Raw genomic sequence first — 11,364 nt, 5'->3', positions numbered from 1 at the left:
GGCTGCCAGGTGGAGGCAGCTATGTTAAAAGGCCGAAAAAAGAAACCAGGAATGTCAGTTGAGAGGTCAAAAGGGGGTATCAGAAAATCCTTTGTGGTTTAGGCTTTGCTCAAAACCACTTGAAGCTCCACCCATTTTTGATATATATGGTCTCCAATAGATTCTTCTAGGGACTACAGCACTTAACAGAAAAAGCTTGTTCATCTTTAGTTTAGTACTGAGAGAATAAATAGCTCAGATTTGCATGGAGGAGAACAATTCACATTTGGGGGGCCCTGAGTGGGATTGATGATGGGGCCACAAATCTGGGTGGGTGCTTTGAATATCTTTGGACCCCCAAGCTCCATAGATTGTCCGGGAGAGGCAGGGAGAGCGGTAAATACTTACTCTTTGCTCTAGGAGGGCCCTGCGGATAGATACCCGCTGCTCCAGCTCCTTGATCTCACGTTCATGCTGGGCCTCGGTGTGGATTTTGATTTTGCTCTGGTAAGCGTTCAGCAGCTCGAGCTCCTGCTGCAGCTGCATCCTTAGGACTTGGTATTCTGCCTCTTGAGTTTCATCCAAACGCAGCTAGGAAGAGAGCAGGAGACGTTAAGTCCTACATCACAAAACCCACTCCTTAGGATAGCATGGCTCTTAAAGGGACAGTCGAGCTTTGCCTCAAGGTCTTCATAATCCAAGTTTCCCTATGCTTCTGGAATGGGCATTGGCCTCAAACTAAAGGCAGAAATCTGTAAAATGGCTCCATTTAGGCTGTCTGCTTTGCAAAGCTGTTGGTGGAGGGCTCACTACCTCAAGAGGGTTATATAGCGAAAATTCCTGCTTGTGGTAGGGCTCCCTAGTTGACAATGGCTAGAAATTCAACTTAGTTGAGCATCTTCCATTTCAATGAAGGACAATGGGTACCTCTTGGATTTCTGTCTATTCTGTTTGGAAAAGCACCTCATACTTGCCCTAATAAAGGGCAGGGGCAGGTGGAGTCCATTTAAAGATCAAACAACTGGTGGTCATGTCCACGTTCCTTTGGAGTTAGGAGTTCAAAGCTGATATTCCTTATGCAGTTATGGCAAAGGGAACTCTATCAGCCCCAGAACTTTAAAACCCACCTCAGAAAGGGTTTCTTTGGGAGTGAAGATGCTACAGAGAAAAGCATGCATCGGAGCCCTGTGAACAAGGGCCCCATTGCACAATGGGACATTGTGGCTTGGCAGCCAGCCTCTTCCCAAGGAAGCCTTGGGGACTTCAGTTTTGAGAGCAAGCAATTACAGCTCTCTAAAATGTGTTACTCTTCAGCATCTTCTCTTCCAATGTTCTTTTGGGAAAAAGCACGACAATTAAACTGGTATAAAATCAAAGCCATATTTTAAGGATTAAATCAATCTCTCGGGCTTTATTCAAGGTAGATAACTTCTACCTCAAGTAGTCAGCCCATATTCAATGGGATTGGTCATTTTATGTTGAACTTTTGCTGGCCAAAGCTGGGGGAAGAGGGATGAGGATGGAAAGAAAAACTAAAAAAAAGAATTGGTTGGGGCCTGGGATTCAAAGCATAGTTGGCAAACACTCTTCTCCGATTCCTCCCTCTCTCCCACCCAAGGGGAGGGCAGTGCAGGATACCTACGGCCTGGGTGGAGAGCATTTCATTGATGCTGTGGTCGTACTGCTCGGCTAAGATGGCCAGCTTGCGGGTCTGTTCATCCTTCAGACGCTTGAGAATCCCCTTGTGCTCGCTCTTTGGGGTGGTCTCCAAGAGATGGTTGCGAAGGGCCTTGTATTGCCGCGTCTGGATCTTACAGGTGTCCTGAAACTGCTTTTTAATTTGCAGTTCTTTGGACTAGGGGAGCAAGAGGAGGAAGAGGAGAAAAAGGGGGGAAACAAGAAAACAAAAACAGAACAATGCCAGTGACCAGAGGGGGGAGAAGGAGAATGGCAAATAAAGAACAAATGCGAAAGGAAGAGGAGGACAGAGACAGAGAGAGAGAAAGAGAGAGAGAGAGAGACAGGAGCATGTATTAGACAAACAATTCCCACCAGTGGGGGTTTTGGTGGGAATAAACTAAATGTAGTTTTACTCAATAATTTTACTATTCTAATGTTCCCACTTAAATCAAAGTAACACCAATATGAAATAGTTTCTGCTCAACCAAATAGCTTTAATGCAGTGAAAAGTTGCCTCCTGGATCATAGCTTGATGAAAAATAACAACATAATAGAATAGGTAGGGACTTTGAAGGTCTTCTAGTCCAACCAGCCCCCCACCCCCCCACCCCCTGCTCAGGCAGGAAACCCTACACCAGTTCAGAAAAATGGTTGTCCAATCTCTTCTCCAGTGTTGGAGCATTCACAACTTCTGTAGGCAAGTCATTCCACTGATTAATTGTTCTAACTGTTAGGAAATTTCTCCTTAGTTCTGGGCTGCTTCTCTCCTTGCTGAGTTTCTTGTCTGCTTTCTGGTGCTTTGGAGAATAGGTTGATCTCCTCTTTTTTGGGGCAGCCCTCCAAATACTGGAATGCTGCTATCATGTCTTCCCTAGTCCTTCTTTTCACTAGAGTGGACATACCCAATTAAATTAGAAATATCCCAAAATGGGATTTGCCTCTGAAAGAACAGTGCAGTATGCATTTGCTAACACTGCCCATGAGCTTCAAGTAATAGGACTAGGAGGGTCTTCTTTCTGCTAAGACCTCATGAAGGATAAATGGCACAAGGCTGCATGAAAAAAACCAATGGAATAAGTCGATGAAGAAGCTTCATATATTCCATTATGGGAGGATGGCTGCCTGTGGAATAACTAGGACAATGGGAACAGGAAGGGAGATGCGCTAGAAATTTCCTACAGGCCCTACAGGTAGTCCTCGACTTACAACCATTTGTTTAACGACCATTTGAAGTTACAACGGTGCTGAAAAATGTGACTTGCAACCAACCCTCACACTTACAACCATCACAGCATTCCCACGATCAAAATTAAAGCTCTCGGCAAGCCAAGCCTTTATTTACAATGGTGGCAACATCCTGGGATGATGTGATTGCCATCTGTGATCTTCCGACGAGCAAAGTCCATACGGGAAGCCGGATTCACTTAATTATCATATGATCCACGTAACAACGGCAGTGATTTGCTTTACAACCGTGGCAAAAAAAGGTTGTAAAATTGGGTATGGGTTACTTAACAACTGCCTTACTTAGCAATGAAAATCCTGGCCCCAATTTTGGTCATAGGTCAAGGACTATCTGTATTATGAACTGAGAAGTAGCTGAAGGGTACTAGCTAGTTCTCCCCATTGATTCTATTTCCTAGTTATCTATGTTTGGCTGGTGACCAGGCGACAGCCGAAGATGCTTCAGGAGAGAAATTTACGAGGCGTCTGCTTGCTCAAAAGGCTTAAATCTTGGACAAACATTCAGTAAATATTTCCTTGTTTGTTTCTTCCTGAGTTATCAGTGATCATTTCTGAATATAAAAGGCACAAATGAATGATATGGCAGATTCTGAACTATATCAGAAACTTTACACACACACACACACTTTGGAGTGTGCTAAACAACTGTATGTTGGATGTCTGTGGAGATTCTCAGTCACCTGGATCACAGCTGTCTCGAAGGTGCTTTTTCAAAAAGGCAACTGGACTTTTTTTTCTCCTTGAGGAAGAAGTACAAAATGTTTTGTTTCTCATCCAAGAAACGTCATCAATTCCGATGGCAGGGGTGGTGGTGGTGATACTGACAGTTGAGACCGGACGGTGGGGTATGGAAGGATAGGTTCTGACCAGATGGCGGGGTTGGAAGGGTTGCATTTGTTTGAAGTCATTTGGTCGTTAATACTCTCCCTGAGAGCTCTTGAGGCCATTTGGGGGTTTATCTTTGCCCTCAGGATCATCTGAATCAAAGTGCCATTAGTTGTGCATCACTTACCTCCAGTCTACAACGCAGCTCTTGCAGCAGTTCCAAGAAGATTCCACAACTGCACCCTGATTCAGGTGACCCTGAGGGCAAAAATAAACCCCCAAGTGGCCTCAACAGCTCTCAGAGAAAGCACTAACGACCAGATGATTGCAAAGAAATACAGTCCTTCCATCTCCCCGGTCAGAACCTATCCTTCCACCCCACCACGCCCAACATTCAGTCTCAACTGTCAGTACCTGTCCTTCCAACCCAGACACACACCATCGCCATCACAACAGATGAAGTTTTTTGCGTGAGAATCAAACATTTTGTTTTTCTTCCTTAAGGAAAAAACAATCCAGCTGCCTTTGGAAAAAGCACCTTTGAGACAACAACATGTTGGTTTTTCTAAAAATGCTAAAGTGGGAAAAAAAATTCAGTCCAAATTACCATAATCTGGATAAAAAAAATGACATCACTGCAGCTCCACATCATGGCCTAAATATAGATTGTAGGTGATATTCTCAACACCCATTCCCCAATGAGCTGATGATGGCTTTTCATCCTCTATCCTGCTCTGCAACAGAAAATATTCTTCCTTCTCAGACTCATGTTCAGGGTGGAAAAGTTTCCACAGGATACCTTTTGAAGACTTAGCTCTGTTGGGGGTAACTCCCAATCCACTTGCATTCACTTTAAAAATATTTTTAAAATATTAGTCCTTTTAGGCCTAATCTAAACATTATTTAGGTTCCTTTCAAAATACATGTTGGAGAAGTGGAAGGAAGGATGGGAGAGCAGGTTTTAGCATTATGATGTCAAATTGACATTAAGACATCCCATTTGCCTAGCAAAACCCAAAATAATATTTTTCAGTCATCGATAGAATAAATTTAGCTGATTTCGAGAGACAAGAGTCTGCAATAGTGGCAAATTATCTGTTGTCTCTCATTGTACAAAATGTTATGACAGACAGAAACTTTATACATTCGACAAAATTGGACCTGCAAGTTACCAAGAACAAACATCATAAATGATTTTTAAATCTTGGAAAAGTTTGGTTCTTTGGCTAGGCCTTTCAGTGATTTATTGTTCTATCAGCCAGGCTAAAAATCACAAGAAACAATTCAGTACAGAATTAGTACAACCTACTAGTTTAAAATAATTTGTGAAGAATGCTAACACCAGCTTTCCCAATTTGGTGCACTCCAGTTATGTGGACTACAGCCCCCCATGATCGATGCTAAATTGGCCACATGGAGAACACAAAGGGAGGGGAGGCATTTTGAGCAAAAATTGATGCATCAGGCAGGAATCTACCCGACTATCACAAAATATGATGCAAGGAGTGGGGTTAGTTAAAATTACATGTTTTTTTCCCCTTTACAAGCTACGTTTCCAATTATGGTATGAGTTTTGGATATGTAGAAGTGAACTTTTGAGCTGCCAAGGAAACGCCATTCTCTTTTTATTTAAACTGAGTCTAATTCACCCCAAAGCTCACATTGATGAGCAAAATGTTTATTTCCTTGCATTTCTGATGACAGAAACCTACTCAATTATCTGTAATTTATGCTACACTTCAAGAGTAATCTTTTCATGGCTACGATCTTTCATCACTCTTTGGACAACATTTAAAATGACCCCAAACCACAAATGGTGTGAAAAAAACCTGTCCAGATTATACATTTTTCACCTGTGTATGTTATTTTAATTCATTTCATGAACACCTCATACATTTGAGAGGCCATAGAGAGAGAAATGAGGTACTAGGAATTAAGGAAGAACAGTGGAATGTGGAAGAAGAGACCTCCACTTACACCCTCCAAATAATTTTACTTTTGGAAATCTAAAAGTACATCACTTGAGGATGTTTTTGGCACAGAGTGCATGAAAATAGACATATAGCCCCGTTTTTAAGTTTAAGTGCCTTATTTTCTTAAAAATCAAATCACATGAAACTCAAAACTCACAATACAGAGGTGGTAAATTGTGGTGCAGAATTTTTATTTCTTTTTCCTTCAAAATTTCACATGCATCCACAACAGGGAAGGGAGAAATAAATAAACCACAGAAGAATGTCCCCTCACATGAAATGGGAGAAATAAATTAAAAATTATTTAACATAGTTTTTTTAAAATGTGAAGATAGAGGGAAAAAAACAATTCAAACACACAAAAAATGGGAATACAAAATACATTATTAAAATGGACAAAATAGAATCTAGATTAATGAAAACAAGCTTGGCCAAAAAAAAAAAAAAGAAAAAGAAAAGAAAAAAAAAGAAAGAAAAGGTTAAGAGGAATGCTAAAAAATACACAAATCCGTGGATGTTGCAAAACTGAAATAAATTAAAAAATCACAGGTGAACCAAAAAAGGGAGAAATACAAGATATGTGCTTTATGCAAACATGGGACCAAAAGCCAGAATCAATGAACATGGAATTATATCTAATTTAGAATAATCTGAAATGTATTGATGGGTGAGGTTGCAAATTGGGAGGAGGGAGGTGGACTAACTAAAACATGAATGAATATAAGAAACTGAAAAAAATACATAGAAATGCACAGAAGTAACCGTTTTAAAAATATGCTACCAAAATAAATAAAAATGAAGACCGTTTCAAACTGATTTAATTCTATAAAACATGGTACTGCCTGCAGTTGATGAAGAACTCAGAAAGACAAAAATCTGCAAAACCGATTTTCTTAATTAACTGCTACTGAAACAAACAGGATTTATTCTCAAAGTGGGAGAATTCAGGATCACTCTGTTTGTTGTCAGTTACATATACATCCTGAGTGGATTAAAAAATATGGATTCTGTGATGATATATGTTTATATAGAATTCACTGGACTTTTGGTTTTGTTCCCTACCAAATAAATAAAACCTTTGAAAGCTAGTTAACCAACAAAATAATTAATGCAAACTGAACTGGGATTTTATACAGCAGCTTCCCCTTATTCTTTGACAAAGTCATCCCAATGCAGAGGATTTCAGTAAGTCACAATTAAAATGGATCAAGATACTGGAGTTAAAAAAGCGGAATAGGCTGTGGTAAGAGTTTAGTGCTTACCTGCTCAAAGTTAAAAAAGGAAAAACAGTTGGAGCCATATAGGGAAGCAGCACAAGCATTTGGGTTTTCCAAAACTCTCTAACCTGGCTATTAATTGGATGAAAACAAATAGGTCTCTCCTCCCAGTGTGACAGGGACACTTGAGGAGAAAGCTACAGATGACTGGGGACAAGCATGCCATACTAGCCAGTGAGACTTGTGTTAATACCTTCACCCTAAAGCTTAAGGAAATGGTTCCTGGAAATGAAAAGGTAGCAGAGTTTAAAAGAAGTATAAAAAGTGAAGGAAAGGGGGGCCTGTGATGTTATGAAGCATTTACCCCAAATGGGGCACCCCATTCCTTACGGATAAGGCATAGCTGGTCCCTGGGAAAGATAAGAAAAGTGGAGCATCTCAGTTCGGAGATCCACCCTTGCACTTTAGAGATGGTCTAGGCATTTCCAGTCTTGTAAAAAAAAATGAAAAGGCTGCTCTCCTGCCCATAAGGCCTCAAACCACGCCGGGAGAAGCATTAAAAGGCAAAACAGCTTTGGTTTTTATTTAGCTCAAAGTGGTTGCCTATGCCCTGGCAGCAGGAGACATTCATACAGAAACATAAAATTTTCATATTTGGTGATTTTTCTTCTCTTTGACCAAAATGCAACTGCCTACACTAAAGCAAACCACCGCAATGCCAAACCGTTCATTTCAAATGCCAGCGTGTGGTTTTTCATTTAAAAAAGGAAGAAAGAAAAAAAAAGTTACTGGATGGCCCATTATTGTTTTAAGTGGAAAAAATCTACAGCAATAAGCTGTCATTTTATGAATTTCTCCCATTTTCAGTCGAATTGTATTGTTTAAAAATTCTATTAGCGCCCCTTTCCTCCCTCCACAAAAAATTATATAAAACTTACCAGTCTACCCACAAACAAATACAAATAATGTACATTCAAGTTCAAACTTTTAAAAAGGGGGATTGTTACAAATATGGTGAAAAATGATAAATATATGTATGTGTGTGTAAACATGCACACACACACATACCAATAGTGGAAGTATATATGAACGGCGAAAGAATCACTTAAACTAGGCAAACACTCGGGAGCTGAAGGACTTGGTTTTTAAAAACATGTTTAATTTCTCAAGTTTTCATAAGGGGGTTCTTTCTCTGTGGCAGATGAAGAACTAGTGTATTTTAGCAGGAATTGGAACGCAAAGCTTTTCAGAAGGTAAAAATGGCTTGAAATGAAGACACGTATGTATCTCCTCACTGTGCAAGAGATGCTGAAGATAGAAAAAGCAGCCATTACTGGATCTTTTAAATAGGGGTTACTGAAAAGAATTTTAAGAATGGAACATTATTTATTTATTTTTTGGCAAACCTGGAGCTCAACGCCTTATCCCAGATGATGGAAATAGGAAATATTTGGTCCTCCCAAATAGCTGACACAAAAGGGCCTCAGGTGATTCTTTCCTCGTTGACACAATGAACACAAGACAAAACTTCCTGTCCACACCCAATATGTAAACAATCAGAGCTTGCACAAACATTTGGTTCTCCGCTCTGCCCATATTAAAGCTTCTTTTACCAAATACATCCTGCCCAGAGCCTCCTGGTAAGAAGACAGCAAAACATCAACAAACCTTGGAGGGAGAAAAAAATGGCTTTGAGAGTAAATACTGAAAAAGTGCTTCTGGTCTGATTCCCCAGAATTCCAGAAGCTGGCCCACTGCACGGAACATTGCCATGTAAGAGACAGGCAGTTCAACTGGAATGGCTCATTTCACAATGTTAGGCAAGGTGTAGAAACCCAAGATTCTGAGGGGCTATTATCTCCAGGGCTTCCTGACCGGTGGAGAAACACGCACACGACCACTGCTTCTATTCAACCGTCTCACTGGCCCACTGAAATGGCCTCTGAGCCTTGCCGCACGTGCCACCAAGCAGGGGATACGGCTGGGCCTTTCCTCCCTCAGAACATACAAGCCCTTGAGACAGTGGAGCACAGAAGGGGGCAACTGAGCGCAGATCACCTTGGTGAGGATCCTGTTGAGGGTACGGATCGGTTTGGCAAGGAGAGTGAGGATCCGGTGATGCCAGGGAAGGAGTGGCTGCTGTTGGCGGGATAATACTGGGATACGACTCCGGAAGCTGCCTTTGTTTGTTTTGGGGAAGAGGCGGAAGAGCCCCTGTTCGCTAACCAGTCCCAGGCGCTGCAGGATGCGGAAAACCGGGCGTGGGAGATGCAGGAGAGACAAGAGCAAAAACCGACGTGCGTGGCGGGGAAATCCCTTTAGGCTGTGCCTTGCCAGGGCCCCCAGGAGATAAAGGGGCAGGAAAACCCAGGGAGAAGCTAAGAGGTAGGAAGCCAAAAGAATGACCGGAACATATAGGCGACCCCTGTTGGCACTCAACCCCACAACCCCTACTGTCCCCCCCAATTTGATAAGAAGAAGAAAGGAAGACCCGGAGAGAAGAAAAACAGAGTGCAACAGGGTGTATGTAACCGCTAGGCCCACTAGGAATCCTTCAAGGGCCAGGAGGATATCTTGAAAACTCCCCCCCTGGGCCCAGAGAGCAGCAAGCAAAAGCAGGAGAGTGGGGGCACAAGGATACACAGAGACCAACAAGGCCAAAACCACACAGAGAACATGAGGCAAAACGGCTGCCACCAGAGGGCCCCCCGGATGGGATTTGCCAGCCTCCCCTTGACTGTAGGGATCGTCACCGGCCAGGCAGCCATCACCTGAACCTCTCAAGGACCCCTCCTCTAGGATAGTGGGGAGAGACTGAGTGTACAAATCCTCTTTGCATAGAAATGGTTCTAGCTCATCATCAGCTTCTTGGCCATCAGGCTCCGGAACACCTGGTCGCCCCCAGATTGGCAGCAGAGCCTCAGAAGCATCTCCGCAGCGATCCAGCTCTCCAAAAAACTCCTGGCTTAGACCTACATCGGTAACTCCCTTGCCATACAGTTCTTGCTGTTTTAGGCTTGCCACAGAATAGTCTAAAATCCAGCATTTGCTGCTTGAATCTAAGGCATCGTGACTCTCCTCGTCAAGCCCCAGACACTCCTGTCTTTCCTCCAAATTTTCTGCTTCCTGCCCATCTGAAATTATATCTGCCATGCAGGGCCAATCTGACTTCACCTCTCCACAATCTCTCATTTTTGACATCAATATGACCTGATCCCTCAAGCCTAGAACGCCCTTTTGTGACCACTCTTGGACATGAGACTCAATATGCACTGCGTCCAGCTTTGGAGTTTCCTCCTTTTGGCTGCATTTCTGGACCATCTGTCCATGACTGTCTAGCTCAGACTTTAAAATGTCCTTTGTATGTGTATACATCTCTAAAAGGTCTGGGTATTTTATTCCCAAATTTACTACCTCAGCTTCAACCTGAGTTGACTCCAAAACCTCTCCAACATGTGTAACATCACCTGGATCATCACAAACACAATCCGACTCCAGGACATCCAACTGACACCCTTTTGGATCTAGATTCTCAGTGTGCAAGTACTCCAAATCTGCCAGATGCTCCTGATCCCCTGCCACACTGTCACAAGGACCATGTCCACCCAAAAGGTCCTCTCCGGAATCTAGACTTCCAGCCTCATATCTGTCCATTTCTGTCACCCCTGGGTGCCCCTGCCCTGACTCCAGAATTCCCACAACCTGCCCTTCCGGACACAACTGGCAGCAAGGCGGCGTGTAGGTAGCACCTACTTTGAGGCTTTTAGGCTGCTGCCGGACCTCCATGGCATGCTTCTGGCGCAGTTCCTGTTCACGGCGTTTATTGTATTCCAGCTGGTTTGACAGCTCAGTTTGGTGTTGCAGACGGGTAAGCTCTGTGCGGGTACGCTGGACAGTGTGAAGGTGACGAAATTCCAACTCCTGGGTGGACTCATGCTGGCGCAGCAACATGGCACACTCCAGGTCCTTCTGTGTTTGTTTCTTGTTCAGTTCCTAGAGGTTGTGGGTGGGGAAGAGAGCAGAGTCAGAATGTCATGTTGAATAGTTATCTATGGTTCCAATATACATGAAATACTCAGCACTTTTCTTTCTGTTGTCCAATGAGTACCCTTCTCTAATGGCCTGACAACAGCAACTCTTTCATTGCCCTTTGATTTAGTATCCTATCTGTATAACAAGCATATGAGAGTTGATGTTATCAACCATGACATCCTTCTGGATCATCTAGGGATTGGGAGTGGTCCTCCTCCATTCTCTGTCATTGGGCTTAGTTGGTGTTGGCAGGGAGATCAAGCCTGAGACTTTTGACACACAAGGTGGATTAGACCTCAATGCACCTCACGCAATACAGTATTCCTCACACGTGCTACGTAGCATCTAAACGAGACTGCATCAGATATCAGGATTATGATCTCCAACTGTATGTCTTGACTCTGGGCTGATCA

General features: G+C 42.8%; 1 protein-coding gene across 8 annotated transcripts in view; it reads right to left on the bottom strand.

Moving 5' to 3' along the window:
• TAOK2 (TAO kinase 2) overlaps positions 1-11,364 on the bottom strand; it is a 45,624-nt gene that overhangs the window by 7,691 nt on the left and 26,569 nt on the right. For 4 of the 8 annotated variants that reach the window (XM_087893870.1, XM_087893872.1, XM_034419677.3 and 1 more), the window contains exons 17-19: positions 10,673-10,912; positions 1,622-1,834; positions 388-570 (exon numbers count right to left, since the gene is read on the bottom strand). In XM_087893870.1, coding sequence (XP_087749996.1) covers positions 388-570; positions 1,622-1,834; positions 10,673-10,912 — 636 coding nt within the window. Of the gene's footprint in view, positions 1-387; positions 571-1,621; positions 1,835-5,876; positions 10,913-11,364 lie in introns of those variants that run through there. The other 4 variants (XM_034419675.3, XM_034419674.3, XM_034419676.3 and 1 more) reach the window with 1 other exon arrangement.

Source organism: Pantherophis guttatus, chromosome 4, assembly GCF_059756535.1.
Source record: "Pantherophis guttatus breed Tessera chromosome 4, ASM5975653v1, whole genome shotgun sequence".
NCBI lineage: Eukaryota > Metazoa > Chordata > Lepidosauria > Squamata > Colubridae > Pantherophis > Pantherophis guttatus.
The sequence above is the reverse complement of the archived record's forward strand: the minus strand, read 5'-3'. Positions and strand labels throughout refer to the sequence as shown.